This window comes from Lontra canadensis, unplaced genomic scaffold (genome assembly GCF_010015895.1).
Source record: "Lontra canadensis isolate GAN:19392208 unplaced genomic scaffold, GSC_riverotter_1.0 scaffold41, whole genome shotgun sequence".
In the NCBI taxonomy this organism is placed as follows: domain Eukaryota; kingdom Metazoa; phylum Chordata; class Mammalia; order Carnivora; family Mustelidae; genus Lontra; species Lontra canadensis.
The window spans coordinates 6122895-6140306 of NW_022631035.1; the positions used below are offsets into that span (position 1 = coordinate 6122895).

General features: G+C 59.6%; 1 protein-coding gene across 2 annotated transcripts in view; it reads right to left on the reverse strand.

Annotated features, from left to right (window-relative positions):
* TMEM104 (transmembrane protein 104) overlaps positions 1 to 17412 on the reverse strand; it is a 52677-nt gene that overhangs the window by 4266 nt on the left and 30999 nt on the right. For both annotated transcript variants that reach the window (XM_032870677.1, XM_032870676.1), the window contains exon 8: positions 12357 to 12450. In XM_032870677.1, coding sequence (XP_032726568.1) covers positions 12357 to 12450 — 94 coding nt within the window. The remainder of the gene's footprint in view (positions 1 to 12356; positions 12451 to 17412) is intronic.

Consider the following 17412-nt stretch of genomic DNA (forward strand, 5'->3'; position numbering starts at 1 on the left):
TGGGGCGGGAGCAAGGGAACAGGCCTCTGCAAATTGCCAATAAAGAAGATGATTTGTTTCTTCCTCAGGCCGCTTCGGTCCCTGCGGCTCCTGACTCTGGGCGACCCCCACCCTCACTGCTCGAGACGCCGCCTTCTGCGCCCTGCCAGGTCAAGGGGAAAGCAGCGACCCGGCTCCTGTGGGGGTCTTAGCCCTGGGAACCATCTCTGGAGGGTGGAGAGGGGGTGACAGCACAGTCCGGGACCCCGGCAGCCTGGCTCGTCACATGTCTGGGACTGAGGGCAGGAGGGTGTGCAGGGCAGAGATCCGAGTAGAAAGACCACACAACGCGAAGTGCACAGGGCCGGGGTGGAGGTGGGATCCCCCGTGTGCCAGCGAGTCTGTCTGGGGGCCAGAAAGGGTCACAACACGAGCTGAGCAGTCAGGCGGCTGCCGCCGGCAGACTGAAGCAGGGGAGGGGAGGGGCGGGGACCGCCTGGGGATGAGCTCTTCAGGAGGCGGTGGCCGGCAGTTCTGCAAGATTCAAACCCTGCTCTGCCACCACCGTCTCATGTGTTACCTTGTGACCTGGTGCTACTCGCAGCTTGGAAAGAGGCGAGTGGAGAAAGCTGTCCCTGTGGCTTGGCCTCAGGGCCCTGGGCGTGGTGGGAGAAGGCGGAGAGCCAGCAACCCCGAGTCACTGAGTCACGGCTGCCTCGCGCCGCGGGTGCTGTAGTGCCCCTCTGCCCACCTTCCTCCTCCACGCCCCACCTCCAGGGAGCGGTGGGACACACAGGCTGGCTGACCTCCAGGGGTGCTGTCTGCGCAGCCCTGGCTTTCCCAACCACAAATACACCAATTTACGGAGGTTCCCCAAGACAGGACGTGGGGTTTTTAAAGCACACGGAGGCGTGGACAACCTCCATCCTCGATGTATGGCTACAGACGGGTGGCTTCTGGAGTCACCGGCTTGGGAGCTGCGTGTCCTTATGTCAATGATGATATGGGGCATTTTCTAGAACTTTTAGGTGGCTCACAAAGGCATGGCTATGGGAGATAAGAAAACTTGTCTCACCAGCTTCCGTACTTAGGCTTACATCACAGCGGGATCACCTGGATTAGTCGCCCGCCTTGTTCTCTTACTAGAGTCGATTTCCAAAAACCGGATCTACCCCCAGGGGCTAGATGTTGGATCCCATCCAGGAAAGAAGATGCCAGAGGCTATTGGGAGGCGCTTCCAGCATTAAAGAGTGGCAGCTCCTGGAGAAGGCCCCAGAGGGGGACAGGCCCCGCTCATCCGGGGGCCACGCCCCCCCCACCCGTGAGCTCCACTCCCTTGAGCCCCACGCCGCGCCACTTTCTTGAAAGCTCACACAAGCCGCAGGACTTGGTAGCACAGGAAGGCAGTGGTGCTCCATCATCCCCCGGATCCTGACTGAGTGCCTGCCGGGGGCCACTTACTGCTCCAGGCAGGGGAAGGGGGGGCATTTGTGGGCGCACTGCGCTCCGAGCTGAGCAGCTCTCCCGAGGAAGGGCACCCCACGCCCTCAGAGCAGGTGCCCAAGGAACGCCGCCTGGGCTTGGATGCACTGAGGACTGGCTCTGTGACAGGAGCCCCGGCAAGCCTTGGGAAGGGTAGTGGGAGTGTGAGGCCGGGTCCCCCCACACCTCCTTGCCCCCATCACTGCGAGGACACAGGGTGGGTGCTGGCCTCTTCTCAGGAGTGGAGAGGAAAAGGCAAATGTTCTGGCCTGGCCTCCCAGTTGGCAAGTTCAGAAGAAACCAGGGATACCCCGACTTCATATTGTGATAGAGGGACAGAGAGGGAAGGGATGGGAATGAAGCAGGACCAGGTCCTGGACTAGAGGCACCGGGACTCACCCCTGCGCTGCTTCCGGCCCCTCCCCCTGTGACCACACCCCTCACCCCTGGCTCCTCCCTCCTGTGCCCACCAGAGGAGCAGAGTTCAACAGCCATCTCCTAGACTGATGGTCCTGTCTCTGGGAGACAGCTGCTCCCCAAACTCAGTAGGCCTGATAATAATCAAGATGAAAGGAGGGTGATGGGCGTGAGCGACAGACTGTCAGGAAGCACGACAGAGAGCAGGGTTCTGAGTGTCCACGGATGTCCGGCACTCGGCCGGCCACTGCCAGAAGCTCTTGCGCCAACCTGGCCATGGCTGGGTGGGAGGTGTGGACAGACACTGCATGGAGCGGTGAGCGCTTCCCGAAGCCTTGCTGACTGGGCCTGTGGTTCCTCGGGGCAGGGGTCTCTCTGACCCTCCCAGGCCACGCTCAGAGAGCCCAGGGGAGGTGACCAGGGTCACAGACCACATTCCCCTGCATCCTCGCCGGAACTCACACTCCAGGGGGTGAGGAGACGCAGCGAGTTGCCAGGGCGGATTCTGCGGTGGGGAAGGAGGTGAGGACCTGACACATGTCACATGAGGAGTGGCTGTTGGCCTTGGGTGGCACAGCTGCGAGGTGATGAGGCAGGACAAGAGACTTCTCTTTAAATAGGTGAAGTAACAGCTCGTGTGAAAAATCTGCACTTGTTTTGTGTAGCTCATGGCCCGGCTGGGACCACCCACCCACCCAACAAAGCCATGCTGAGTGCCCAGGCCCACGCACACTTCTGGGCAGTTGGGGACAGTGCACTAAGCAGATACCCTGTCTCGGGAGGCCACCGTCCAGGGCAACTGATGGAAGTTGCAGAGGCAAATTAGAACAAAAGAGAGAACTGCTAACAGCCACATTAGCTGCAGGGTAGGTGATGAGATCCCCATTGTGGGAGGAGTCCAAGTCCTACTGAAGCTCGTGGGCAGAAGACCAGCCGGGGGTTGCAGCGGAGACCGGGCCTCAGGACGAGGTACTGGCAGCAGGAGGTGCCCCCCCGCCAGGAGCATCCCCGTTTCCAGGCTCCCACCCCAGTGATATGGCCTGGAGAGGTGTGCGACCTTCACACACTTACTCTGGCGGCTGCTGAGTGCCAGCCACTGGCCTCATCACAGCCACTGGCCTTGGGGCGCAACCTGCCCCCTGCTCCCCCACATCCAGTCCTCGGGAGCCCGGGACAGCCGGCTTACCGAAGACACCTCCCTTCCCTTTCGGAGGAGGCCAGGTTCAAAATAAAGTTTACACCAGGAACGTCCCATATGACAATGTCAGCGTCCTATCACGGGGACGTCGGCGACTACCAGGGTGGCGGTCAAGGCGGCACCACGTACCAGGTGTCCTCTCCTTTACGCAGGTACCAACGAGCTCTCAAAGCCATCAGAAGAGAAACCCTGCTTTCCAGAGGCGGTCTCATGATCCTTCTCTCTCACCAGCAAGAGCTGGATAAGCAGCCCCGCCACCAGGAGCTGCGGGGCCTCGAGGCTGTCCGTCCTCATGGCTGTCCGTCCTCATGGCCCCACTCCTCTCGGAGTAGGGCAGGTGAACCAACACCCTTCTGAACTCCTGCCCAGGGGTAAGGGTGGTCCTAGTTTACCGGGGGGGCAGTGAGAGATAAGCAGTAGCGCTTGTACCACACGAGCTGGTTCCTCCCCTCCTGAGTCTCCTTCTCCTGCGGTCTGGCTGGCTGTGGGAAGCCACAGATGGGCCAGGGCCTCCCAGGAGGAGGTGACCTGCTCTTGCTTGCGACAGAGCGGGGAGGGGGGCGCAGGGACGAGCAGGGGTCTGAGGGTGGGGCCCGGGGTTCTGTTTTCAGCTCTATCCTCTGTGTGCCCAAACCCATCCCTGGGGAGGTGAGGAAGGGCCAGCCTGCGCTGGAGGGGTGGACAGGGAGGGGCTCCTTCCAGGGTCCGTGGCAGCGGAGGAAGAGGTGGCAGACACTGCCCTGGCCTCTGGGCCCTGGTGAGGCTCTCCCCACTGCTCTTGGCGTGTGGGTGAGGCCTGGGCAGGGCTCCACTTTCCTTACAGAATTCCAGGGTCTGCGTGGTGCCGGCATGAGGGGGACCACCTGCCCAGCACCCTGGCCTTGGGGAGCCTGGGGCGGGGCTCCCCTTGCCTGGAGGGGGGCAGGGCAGAGCTCTCCCAGGAACCCCCTGCCCTTCCCCCACTGCCCCCAGGATGTCCCCGGTGGTACTGCGGGCTTCAGGCCTTCGGGCAATCAGCAGCTGTCTCCTGCCTCACCTGGGCAGGGCTGCCTCCTGGAGAGCTGCCCCTCCAGTCTCTGACCTCTGAACCTGGCCCCGCTCGTCCCAAGACTGCGGTGGGCCCCAGCCTGTGCTGCTCCAGATGCCTTGCTGTTCTCTGAGCTCCGTAAGCGGCTTTAGCTCGGACACACGCGAGGCAGAGGCCATCCGTCAAGGCGGCTGTCACGAGGATGGCACTCTCTTCTCCGAGCAGAGAACCAACATGCCAGGGCTAATGATAATGAATGGCCGTGGTGTGTCTGCCCTCAGAGCTGGATCCAGGGAGGGTCTGGCACCAGCTTCCTCGTCTACCACAGTGCTGCCCTCGGAGGAGGCTGGGGCACAGATGCGTCTCTCCTCAGGCTGGTCCCAGGCTGGCCTGGGCCTCCCGGGATTCAGGAGGGCTTGGGGGAGCGACGGGGTGACACCTGAGCAGAGGTCAGCTGAAGACCAAGCAGTTCCAAAGCCCTTAAGCAGGTGCCTGGGCATTTATTCCTTGAGTAACAGGACCTACTGGATGAGAGCCGTTTCGCAGGCCCCTGGGACCCACGGGGCCGGGGTGTGAGTGGGGGCCCCTCATAGGAAGTCCTAAGGCCTTGGAAACCCCCGAGGGGAGGCTGGGAGGCCGCTGCTCTTCCTGTAAACAAGCTCAGCTTCTCAGGTCACGTGGGATTCAACCAGGTCCTGCCACAGAACTGTGTCATCTTGGGTGGTCCCGTCACTTATCACTGCCTGCGTTTTACCACCTTTAATAATGGAGCTGGTCACGGTGCACCTCATGGAGGCACCTGGGTAGAGCCTGGCCCAAGCCACCCCTCAGAACGTGGAGAGCACTGCTGTCCGAGGAACCTCATCTCCCCGCCGACAATCCTGGTCCTGGGCAGGCAGGCACCTGCCAACCCACAGTTCTCACCTGATTCTCCTTTTGCTATGAGGAGGGGCCTGGGATCATCATAGGGACCCCACCTGCCTCGGCTGGGTGAGGGGCAGTCATATCCCTTCCAGGAACACCCCCTATTCTGGGTGTCTCTGGCCCAGGCATCAGACCTGGGCTGCTCACGGCTGTTCTGTGAACCAAGAAGCTCCCTCTTGCTTTGCGGAAGGCCAAACAATGACAATGTGTCCCCACCACTCTGTCATGTGGGGGGACCCTGGGTGTGTGCTCTTTCCGAACGGGGCTGAGACTGAAAAGGAATTACGTTTGGATTTTGGGGGCTTGCACTGGTCCGTTCTCCTCTGGCCGTCACCCTCCCACCTGAGCACAGGCTGTGAGCTGGGATGGGGGCTCCTTTGACAGCCCCAGAAGACAGGACCTCCTGGCCTGTCATGCTGGGAGGAGTCCCCTTGGGGAAAGATGAGAAGTTCCCTCACAGATGTGCCTGTTGGCACACGCATCTTGGGCCTGGGTCAGATTTTATCTCAGGCTGTAAGACACTCTGGGATGCCTGGCCTTGCCTGTAGTAATTCATGAAAAGTCACCTGTGTCTCCATTGAATGGAGGGAATTCAAAGCCCATCAAACTGTGTTCCCACACTGAGTCACCCTCTGTGTGACGGGAGGGCTCCAACTCTGTTGTCTTCATGGTCACCGTCATTGTCATCGTCATGGACGATGAGAAGGACGTCTGGCTAATTTATGGAGTGAGGTTCCGCTCTGTGGCTCTGTTATCTATTTCAAAAGGGGCGCCTGGCCGGCTCAGTCGGTGGAGCACGTGACTCTCGATCTCGGGGTTGTGAGTTTGAGCCCCACGCTGGGTGCAGAGACGACTGAAAAATAATTATCTCGGAGAACTCAGAGCGGAGTTCCTTTTCCCAAGTGTGCTGGGAGGAGGGCGCCGTGGGCAAAGAGCAGGTATTTGAGTCTCTAAAGCTATCAAGTCTCAAGTAGGAAATCAAGAGTTCTGGCCTTTCCATCCCTCCCCTTCCCACACCCTGCAAGGAGGGCAAGTGGCGCCCGGAGGCAAGTGTCTCCATTTTTCATTCTTCTGCTGTCAGACCACGCTCAGCTGGTAATGGCTGCAACAGTGAAGCCACGGGGCCTCTGGCCGGGAGCCCGATAATCTCCTTCCCAGATTGCAAACATAAAACTTGGGCTGTCACCTTCCCTGAAGGCCGCCCAGTCTCTCCTCTTGTTGGGGACTGAATTATCTCTGCCTCTAGTTCCTGGGCGGAAGCCCTGACCCCCAACGAGACCGCTTTGAGATGGGGCCTTAAACGAGCTCATAAGGGCTCTAATCTGACGCCCGGGTGCTTACAGGAGGAGCCCGAGGTGCCAGAGCAGTCTCCCTGCGCACGGAGAAAAGCCTCCGGGAGAAGAGCAAGAAAGTGGCTGTCTGCAGCCAGGAAGAGAGGCCGCACCGGAAACCAACCCTGCCCGCGCCTTGATCCTGGGTTTCTTGGCTCCAGAACAGAGCAAGGAAATCTCTACTGTTGAAGCCACCCAGCCTGTAGCATTCGGTCCTGGCAAGCCTGAGGGGACGGAGGTATCCATCCAGCGGAAGCTGGATGCACAGACAAACCCGGGTGGAGAAAGCATGGGGCAAACAAGCAGAAGCAGTGCTCGCAGGTGCTCAGGGGCCCCTAGGCTGCATGTAAGTGTGGGAGCAGCCGTGGGCCCCATTAGCTCTGAGACACCCGGGGCTGCTTCTGACATGTGGGCGAGGTTCACCTTGGCCTGTGTGAAGCCCAGCTCTGTGCAGAGACACATCTACAGCCCCTACCACCGGTCAGAGGCCTCGCCCCGCTAAGCACAAGCTGGGGCTCACCTCCCTCCCCTTGCCAGCGTCCATGCAGCTGGCCCACGACCTCCCAGCCTCCGGGGATCATCTGATGGGCTGGCCAGCACACATCTCAGCCAAATGCAGAGCTATTGACAACAAAGGCTGCTCACAGAAGCGGGGTGGCCGTGTAGTGGCCTTGCCTTGGGGCCCAGCAGGGCTCTTGGGTCAGTTCCATTAAGAAAGGGACAATTTGGCAGCATGGGGCCGGCTCTGCCCGACACCAGGAAACTCCAGCATCCTCTCCTCTGAAGTGCGTTTGCAGAGAGAACTTTTAGAAAACAAGAATCAAGACCAAAAGGAGGCATCTACGAAAAGGTTTTCTTGGATTCCCTCCACAGGCTGAGGAACGAGAAGACGCACACTCCACGGCCCTGGAGAGCCCTGGCCCGGGGTCTAGCGAGGGGGTGGGCGGGGTGATGCTGAGGGCCGCTGCTGCCTGGCTGCTGGGGGCGGGCGAAGGACCCCGTTCACAGCCGTCTGGGGAGCACTGGTTGAGGGGACAGCAGTGAGTGGCTGTGGGGGAATTCCTACACCAAGCCGGCACGATGGGCCAACAGGACGTGGGGAGCGGATGGCCCAGACAGAGAAGACCCCTGGCTCCTGCTGGTGACAGAGCAGAGCAGTCCCACCACGAGGCGCTCCGCCGAATCAGGATCTGCAGCAGAGTCAGCCAAGCGGCCGCAGAGAATTTTGGGGACAGGTAAAAGCAGAGCCCTTATGTTCCCAGGTGACGGTCTCCTCCTGGGGACCTTCTGCTTCTCGGGCCACCGCTGCGGAGTCCCACCTCCCCCTGCTGGCTCGGTCTGGAAGACAAATCTGGGGCACTTGCTGGGGGGAGGAAGGGAAAGCTGGGCCGCTGAGCTTCATGAGGTTCGAGTCTGCCCACGGACGCGCGGAGAGGCTGGCGTCTGACCCACTTTGAGGGGAGCACAGAGTCGGCCGTGACGGGCACCACGCTGCTCTGAATACACAATCAGAGAAAGGAGCCCTGTGGGTCCTCGTCAGCCCAGACCGAGGAGGGCTGCCGTGCTCCAGAGCGGTCTTTATTAGAAAGAATCAGGTTTTTAATAACACCAAGTGGGGCACCCCGAGCTGAGCCAGCTGTGTGTCCCCAACTGGGAAGCGTCTGCGGCGGAAGCTGGTATGGGGTGAAGTAACGAAGCCATCTCAGCCCCTCCTGCCGGAGAGCTCCCGCCAGGCATCGCGGGTGGCGACGGTCTACGGTCCTTTGCTTTGGGGTTTAGGGCTCAGGCTCTGCGGCTCCAGTTCCTGGGCCTGGGGCAGCACTTCTGGTTGTGTGTCTCTCCTAAGTGTCCCTGGTCTACTGACCACCGACAGAGCGAGCACCAGGGCCGAAAGAGGAAGCCCTGGGCCGTTCTGTGAGATGCACCTGCTTCTCACTTCTCTCAGGTTCAAGCTTCCTTGAAGGTGGTGGGGGTGGAGGCTGGGGGGGCAGTGCAGGCGTGCACGGGGGACCAGCGCCGGGGTAGGGCAGAGGGAAGGCTGACAGAGCCAACCCGAGAGGCTTCCAGGTCCCACGGCCAGAGCTCCTTCCGCAGGTGGCCTGGGCCACGTCCCCAATCTCACGGCCAGCCCCGAGGGAGGCTCCCACTGAGGCCAGCCCCAGGATGCACCGGCCAACACACAGGACGATGGCAGGGCTGCACACGGTGGCTGCTACTGAACGCTGACCCTGCGCCAGGAGCAGCGCTGAGAGCCCTCCCTCCCGGATTCCGGATCCCATTTTATCTTCCCAGCCGCTTCCACGGGGACCCTGCCCTGGCCGCTGCTGAACAAGGAACCTGGCCGAGGGCTGGCCGTGCACCCTGGGACCCACGTGGATGGGAACATAGGCGGAGGCTCCAGGAGCGAAGCCCTGGGCTCAGGAGCCCAGCAGCCCAGGGGTGAGCGACGGGACAGCAAGTGGGGCTGGTCAGGAAGCCTGCTAACACCTGCACGACAGTCTCACCTGCCGGACGACATGGAGCCCATCTGGGCACCTGGGATCTGGGTCTCCCACACTGATCTGCCTGGACTTCCCAGAACTTATTTGGGGAGCAAAAGAGATGAATCAACACTGTCACTTGTCATACAGATGCCAACACTTTCCTGGACAAGCGGCCACGTGCGAAGGCCCGCTCTGGCAGCGGGAGGACAATGGCCTCAAGCTGCTTAGCTGGCCTCGTCCTGGGCTCCGGGAGCCCTGCTCGGGCGGGGCTTCCGCAGTCTTCCCCAGCCTCATTTCAACAGATGGCAGAACAAATTCCTAATTAAGCACAAGAAAGTTTCCGGCTCAGCACGTTTATTTATGATTTTCCGGTCCCTTTGGTGCTCATTCTTCCCTTTTGTCTTCTTAGAACCCTAGTCGGCTTATTGCCACCCTGCGCTCCGGCTCAGCTCTCTTGGACAGTCTGGGCCCTAATCTGGGGAGAGGGAAGGGGCAGGGAGTGCGGGAGTGTGGGAAAGGAGGGAGGGTTGGGGGGGGGGGGGGGACATGGCCACACAGCTGTTTCTCAGAAGCAAACTGAAAGGGAGTTCGTTGAGAACGGAGGACTTGGCGCAGACCAAAGAGGACAAACAGGGCTTTTTGGAGGGTTCTAGAAACAACCACCTGGTGAGCTCGGGCCAGAGGAGAAATCCCTCCCCTCGCAGATGTCCCCCGGGGCAGACCCCGGTCCTTCCTGCAACAGGGCTGCCTGTTCTCTGGTATCTGGCAGCTTCCTGGGCCTTGGCCCTCCCCACTGCCCCCTTCCTCGGCTCCCTGCCTGCGGCGGCCCCGGGGCCATGATGAGGCGAACCCCTCTCACCACCAGGGAGCAAAGGGCCCAGGCGGCTCGGCTCCCGTGCCCCTAGCCTGAAACTGTAGCCTAGCCTTGGATACAGTCTGGAGTTTACTTAACTGGACAATTTTTCTTCTGCTTCAGAGGGCTTTGTGTCACAGAGCTTAGCTTTCACGGCGCAGGGGCCCGAGCCTCTCCGGGAGAAGAATGACCATCTGCCGGTCACCCAGAACGCTCTGGAGACCAGATCTGCAGAGAGGCCGGCGCCATCTGATTATCAGATCGAAGGGAGAAAAGAGGCAGATGACTTGCAGTGACAACAATGTCACCATGCAGAAACAAGAGTGTGGGTGACCTTCGCGTGCTGCTCTGTCCCTCAGGCCCTCCCTGCTGTCAAGCGCCTCTCGAAAGGCCACTGTAACCTCGCAGGGCCCGGGAGCCTGAGGGAGGGACCCCTTGGGGGATCCCTGCTGCAGCCCCTGGGGGTAACCAGACTTGCTGGGCAGCAGGAGGGGCTCTGGCTGGGAGAAGGGGAGGCATGATGGGGTCACAAGAAGGCAGGACGGTTTTACTCTGAGGAGGACAGGGCTCCAAGAGCAGCGTGGAAAGGGCACAAGGGCTGCTCTGAGAGGTTCTGGAGGCCCCCCCAGGGCCCTGCTGGCAGCGTAAGCTCAGGCCTTCTCTGCAGGGGGAAGCTGAGTCTGGCAGGGTCTCCCACCCCATACTGAGACAGTCACTCTTCCTTTACCACCAGCCTCCTCCCCTCCCCTCTCAACAACCTGCTCATCACTCACTAGACACACGAAGGACTTTGTCATGCTCAATAAACAGGGGTGTCGCTGTCGCGGAGCATCACGACATGTCACGATCCGGGCAGCCCTCTAAAGCACAGGAGTCTCCCTACCTCTCCCCACCGTGCCCTTGCCCTCCCCCGGGGAAGGTGAGGACTACTAATGCAGCGGGTCAGGACAGCCAGTCCTGCGTGGGGGAGGGGCAGGACCTTGGGGACTCTGGGAGCAGAGGAGTGGTGACAATGGAGGTGGGCCAGGCGGAGAAGAGGAGGCTTCGCTGAGAAAACTCTTCCTTCTGCAGGTCTCTAGGGCTTTCATCTACTTCCTGAGGAGAAGGGCGGACAGCCAGGAGCCAGGACTGTGATCCCCGCTGATCCCAACGCTGGGAAGTGAGCCCTGCTGGGACCCGGGGCTGGGGGGGCTCTATTCCAGCACCTTATCCTTGGAGCCAGCCTGATCCTTGTGTTCTAAGTAAGGAGTTCTCATTCTTTCCCAGGTGGTCATGTTATTTAAACCCGCGGCTTTCAAACGTGTGAATAAAATTTGCAAATAGCATTGTGAAGGTACATATAGGACTGGACCAGCTGAGTGGGGCAGACCAGGAATCCCGCTCTCTATTGGACAAGCGTCCTCCTGCTCTCTCGGCTGGGCTGGGTGACGAAGGACAGGTGTCTCGGGTTACAGAGGCCTCAAAGCTAACGCAGCAGATGACTCAGTCCTGCTCTCAATTCCATGCAAGGAAGGACCGAGGTGGAAGGAGGTTACAGGCGGCCGAGTTGGGCTCAAGACAAGGCAGGACTTCCCAGTGCTGACAAGTATCCCTTCCGAGTGGGGCAGGGGCCCCATCGTGAGCTCCTGGCCCAGAGGCCACCCCGTGTGAATGCTTGTGGAGCCTGCCCTCGCGGAGGCAGGGACTGGATGACGGTCATGGTCCCTCCTGACTGAAGATGCCAGGACCCTGTGATGCACTGGCTCCTTACACTAGAATTCTGGAATCCTCTGCAGGATGTGAGAACAGCCAGAAATCACTTTTATCAGAAGCTGTTCTGAGGGCCAGTGCTGAGGGCTGTGTGCCCTGAGTCCTGATGAGGGGTGCTGGGGCAGACGCGATGGCAACAGGAGCTGGAGAGGAAGCTCCGGAGGGAGGAGTCCCGCCCTCAGGCTCCCCGGGAACGTCGGTGCCCGGGCAGGGTAGGTGCTGGAGGCAGACGCCCTCTGCCAGACCTCTCAGCCACAACGGCAACGGTATTCTTTGCCTTTAGACCAAAAGAGGAATGCAAATGATCCCAGAGCCAGTGCCAGGCGATGCGGACCCTACCCCCTCCTGTCCTGGGTCTAGGGTGCTCAGCAGCAGGGGCCTTCCGGGACGGTGCGGCGGAATGAATGAGCTCCCTACCACAAACCTGCCTTAGGGGGAGAGACCCCCAAACCACCCAAGGACGGTGTTCTTCCTCAGGAGGGCATCGGTCAGTCAAGGGCATCGTGGACGGGGCGTCTTTTCACACCCCGCTGGCCGGCAACGCAGACACGGCTGCCACAGCCCGCTGGGACTTATGGCTGTGCCACACGGTGCACCTACAAGAAGGCACAGCAGTGCCATTCTTGTGCCCTGAAGTGGGCAGAGCCTGACCTGGGGCCTTCAGGAGTCCTGGCCCAGCCTGGGGGCAGGGGGGACGCTGCATGGGCGTGTGAAGAAGGCTGGGCCTAGCTCGGGCTCCGTCCACACTACGTGATCCTTGTCAGGACTGTGTTATCCCCGCCCCTTCCTGGCTCTCAGGAGTCCACCGAAGCCGGCCGCCTTCCAGCTGCGGCGTGAGCACACACAGCTGTCTTGGAAAGGGTAAGGAAGGGACGAGAGGAGAAAGGACAGACTCGAAAGGTCTCTTACTCACCAACCCATCTCATCAGGGAGGTCAGGATCTGCAGGTACTTGGTTTTCTGGACATCGAAGAAGGTGAAGGGTCCAAGGAGGAGAGTGAAGACAGCCTGGGGGGCAGAAACAAGTGTGAGGAGGGGCAGGGGCCGGGAGCGCGCGGAGATGCGCGCGGACACGCTGTCCACGTGGCCCCTGCCTGGCGGTCGGTCCTAGCCGCGGTGTGCACCCGGGTCAGCAGAGGCTCCCCAGGGGCCAAGAGCATCATGTGGGGTGTTCCCTGGGGTGCAGCAGAAACCCAGAGCCGTGCTTCCTGGCTGTTCCTCATGCCTCCTGTCCTGAGACAACTTTCTGGGCACGACCTAGACGACACCCCAGGGACACTGCCTGATATTCCTCTTTAGCAAATGCTGAGGGTTCCCGGGCCCTGCACGGAGCTGGGAATGAGCCCTGAGGAGGTGTGGGACAGCAGCAAGATGGAATCTGAGAGGAAGCCAGGCACACCCTGGGCCCCCAGGTCTACTGGGCAGACCGCACACAGGGAGGTGTGGACCCAGGGGCCCCAACAGCGCAGCGTACGGAAGAGAACGCTGTGCTGAAGGCTCAGAGGAAAGGATCGATCAGGATGTCTGTCGTCCATCGGCAATGTTTGTGACTTCAAGAGAAGGGAAAGCCTGGAGAGCCAGAGCCAGAGTCAATGGCTTCCAGGGCAAATCTCTCAGAGGACTATCCCCGATCGAGAAGGGACCACAGCCACGAAAAGCGGGGCTTGAGTTTGGGCCCAGTGCTCTTCCCCTGTGGAGAATAGGGAAAACCAAGCGGTTACTCAGAAAAAAAAGAATTCAAACCCTATCTTAGAAAACCAGTTGGTGGGAAATTTGAACCATCTCTGCAAAGGAGAGTGGGGGTAAGCCTGGCACAGCAGAGCCGGGCTGGGGGCTGAGGGAAGGTTAGGATTTCCATGCCAAACTGGTTGCTCAGGGAGCAGAGGAATTAAAAGCTGCTGGTTGGCACTACGATGATGGTCCCATTTCCAATCTGCCACTCGGAAGCAGCAGACGCAACAGACCTTATTAACATTTACACTGCGCCCGTTTTATCACGTTAATGTTAATGACACTCGCCAGAGGTGCAGTGGGTGGCCGAGACCCGAATGTGGGGAGCAGCTGGGCTCCGGCCCTGTGAGCTGGGGGGAGACATCACAGCTGTTCCGCCTGGCGGCCAGTCCCCCCACTCCCTGGCTACCCCGTGACAGGGTGACAGGCAGGCGGGCGCTGGCGGAAGGGGGGCTGTGCCCGTCCCTCCCGCACCATCATCCGCAAGGAAAGCGGGAAGAGGGAGAAGCTGTGACTTCTTATCCAAGTCCATTATCACTGTGAGGATGACACCAGAAACTAAAGTACTGCTTAAGGAGAAAGCTCTAATTAGCTGGGGGACAAGGCCTCCAGGCAGGCTCCGGGGCTGGGAGACTTCTGGAAAGGGCTTTCTGCTGGGGGCCTGGAGCCAGCTCTGCTTCCGCCAGGAGGAGGGGAAGCGCCATTAGGCTAGGGGTGCCTGGGGGTGGGAGCAGGAGTGGGGGGAGGACGGACACGGGGGAGGTGGTGGCCTGGTGCCCTTGCAGGCCGGACTCAGGCAGGGTCAGCAGCCGCACAGCAAGCCGGCAAGCGGCACCATCAGTTCGTCCTTTAGGAGAATAACCACTTTAGGGAAACTTCAACAGGATTTCTTTCTTGAAGGGCAGAAGAGGGAAAGGCCTTAAGGAAGAATACATACAAAGCCACTTGCCACAGATGTTTCCAAACAACCCCGGGCTGCTCAAAACCAGACTCCTGCTGTGTTCCCTGGCAGGTGTGGGGGCCTCCCCTCCGACCCACGGTGCCCACCGCTCGCGCTAGACATTTTCTTACGGGCATCTTATGCGGGAGGTCAGAGCTCATCTCTGAAGCCTAGAGACTCGTTTTCAGAAGGTTCTACTATGTAAAACCGAGGCAGGGGAAGCAGGGGAGGCGGGCGGCGGGTGGGGAAGGTATGCAGCAGAACCAGTCCCAAAGGCAGGCCGGCAATCCTGCTACAGCCCGGGTCCTCTTCCAGATGCTAGATCCATCTTCATCCCCTCCCCACCAGCAGCTGTTCACCAAGATCATTTGACACAAGAGGATGCGTTTTATAAAACCCTGCAGGGTGGGATCCCGGTCCCCCAAGAGCTTCCCTCTTTTTAAAGACACTAAGCATACAGGCACACCTGAAAAGAGTCGAGCAAGAAGTGTACGTGAGAGGCCATCGGAGTCGTGGGGAGCAGGAGTGCAGGGGGGCTCCAAATGAGGGTCTGCACTGGCCTGGACCTCCCACATCCGGGTCTAGGGCTGGCAGGGGGCCTGGTGGTAGAGGGTTGTTTTGGAAGATTTGGTCAACAGCGGAGACACCCGTGGAGGGCCGGCGGCCGGGATGTGGTTTTAAGGCCCAGGACACAGACGGACCCCACCACTCCGTGAGTGGGAAGCACAGGGCCCCGGGTGGTCGGAGCAACCACGCACAGACCCCCAACGGCAGCCCTTGTCCGCCACAAGCTCACGCATCGGAGGGAGCCCGGACCAAGACACATGGCACAGGCTGGGGCTAATTAAGGAACAGGTGTCCTCTGCAAATTAGTTAGAGCCAGACTCAGCGCCCGCAGGGGCCGGCATCCAGAGCCGGAAAGGACGCCACGGCGTGGCTGCCAGGTCTCTGGGAAGAACGGGGGGCACGGGAAGAGAAGCGGCCCCCATATTCCCAGGGTCTAGCGGGGACGGAGTTCATCTCTGAATGCTGAACAGCCAAGCGTGGCACCTCCTGTTTTCCCTTTCCTTCTTCAAAAAGAGGAGATAAAAAGCCAAGAGACAGCCTATCCTCTTGGGTCTTCTCATCTAGCCCGTATGACATTATAAATTAGCCGACTCCTGAGCAATGGTTCAACCCCCAAATGCCATTGATCAGTTCAGACTCAGCCTCTGTTCAAGGACTCTCCTCATTCCAGGAGGCAGGGACAGAAACTGCGGCAGCCAAATGCGTTCCAGAAGAAGAAAAAGGAATAAAGAGCAATTCTTTGGTTTCTAATGAAATCTTCAAATTGCTCACCGGGAATAAAGTCTGAGACAGACCTGGGAGGGTGTGAATGGGGTTGCTCGGGTCTCTTCTCTGCGTTGTTGAGTTTAAATGTGCACCAAAGGCCCCAGGGCAACCTTGCCAGTGTTGATGGACACAAGGCAGCCCACGTTGCTAAGGCCCCACAGCAAGGCTTGGGTGTGGCTCTACAGTGTCCTGGTGGCCCTCTGGATGTGTCCACAGTTCCATCTGGCTGCCTCTCTCCTGCAACCCCGTGTAGGTAGCACACCACTCATCTCCAGCCGCTCCGGCTCAAGCTCCCAACAACCTCTGTCTCCTTCCTCACTCTCTGTACCAGTGTCTTGTGACTGCATAACTTGGTGGCTTAAAACCACAGAAATGTTATTTCTTAAGGTCCCACAGGGGAAGTAGAGCAGAGCATGGGCTCCTGACCCTGCCTGGCTGGGGTTGTGGTGGGGACACCCAGGGGAACTTCACAGAGAAAGTGATAACTCAGGTAGGAGGAACCACGCAGACAAAAGGCTGGGGAGAGTTCAGGACTGTCCTCCTGGGGAATCCGTCCTGGTCCTTTTGTCCCTGTCCTCTCCTTCCTGGGGCCAGAGCCAACTGGTGCGTGTCGTCCCCCACGCTTAGCCCCAGCCACACCTGCGCATAGAGTTTCACTCTCCCTCTCTCTTACTCCCATTGCCTTCTAAGCTCTGCTCGGGGACCAGTGTCCTCTGCATGGAGCTCCACCCTTGGGCTCAAACACACAGTCAGGTACCTAATTCTGCCTAATTCTGGTAGATGCTGAGCTGCTGTCTCATGGGATGATTTTTTTTTTTTTTTAAGATTTCATTTATTCATTTGACAGACAGAGATCACAAGTAGGTGGAGATGTAGGCAGAGAGAGGAGGAAACAGGCTCCCTGCTGAGCAGAGAGCCTGACACGGGGCTCGATCCCAGGACCCTGGGATCATGACCTGAGCCGAAAGCAGAGGCCAGGTGCCCCTCATGGGTTGATTTTGCGTCCACATACCCTGCCCCCCGGACAGAGTGCGAGCAGCAGGACGGCAAGGCCTGAGTCCTTGTTCACGCCGGCGCCCAGGGGGCTTGACACACGTGACATGCCCACTGAGGATCGGCAGAATATAGCGGATTTGGTGGGGAAGCGCCTGGTGGAGAGGTGTAACCCTGCAGCAGGGGGAGAGTCGACCCCTGTCTTGCTGACTTGCCTTGTACCCTCTACCAAACCCTCCTGCCACGGGCAGCGTCTGAGCTGGCAGAGGGCAGTGCACACAGGTGGGCAAGCCACCCGCTCCGCCTGAGTGCGGCTCAGTGTGTCGGGAAAAGATCTCTTCCTCAAACAGGTGTGAAATCAATATGTTTTGATTTAGGAAGAGCAAACTGAAACAGCGTTTGCTCTGAGCAGCCCCACTGGCTTTAGGAGAGAATGCTATTCAGCCCCAATAAGGAGAAAAGGCTCTGAGAAGAGCCCGGGGCTCTCAGCTGCCCTCCATCAGCCACACCCCCCGGACCCCTAGCAAGGAAGGGGCTCGGACCCCAGTGGGCTGTGCCCACTCTGTGAATCTGCCAGGCCCCCAGAAGGGCGATGTCTTAGAAGAAACCTAATGTCAAGAACCTAATGTCAAAGGTCTTCAAAGCAGGGACTCTTTCCATGCCTGCCTCTGGGAGACAGTGGATTCAGAGTCCCCAGACAGACCCACCCACCAACCCACCAGTTCTTCTCTTACAAAACGAAATGAAAGCCCCCAATCCTGCCTGCTGTCATCTCTTCTCCTGCTGGGGAGACACACAGTGGACCGCACCTTCTCATCAGAACTCGCACTTGGGTGAAAATCAACAAGACCCGCAGTCCATCTCCCTTCCCTCAAAAAGGAGCAAGGGCAGGGTTGGGGTGAGGAGAGAGGGGCCAGCTGCTCATGGAGACACGGAAGACAGGAGAGAAGGATGTGCTGAAGAACCATATGGAA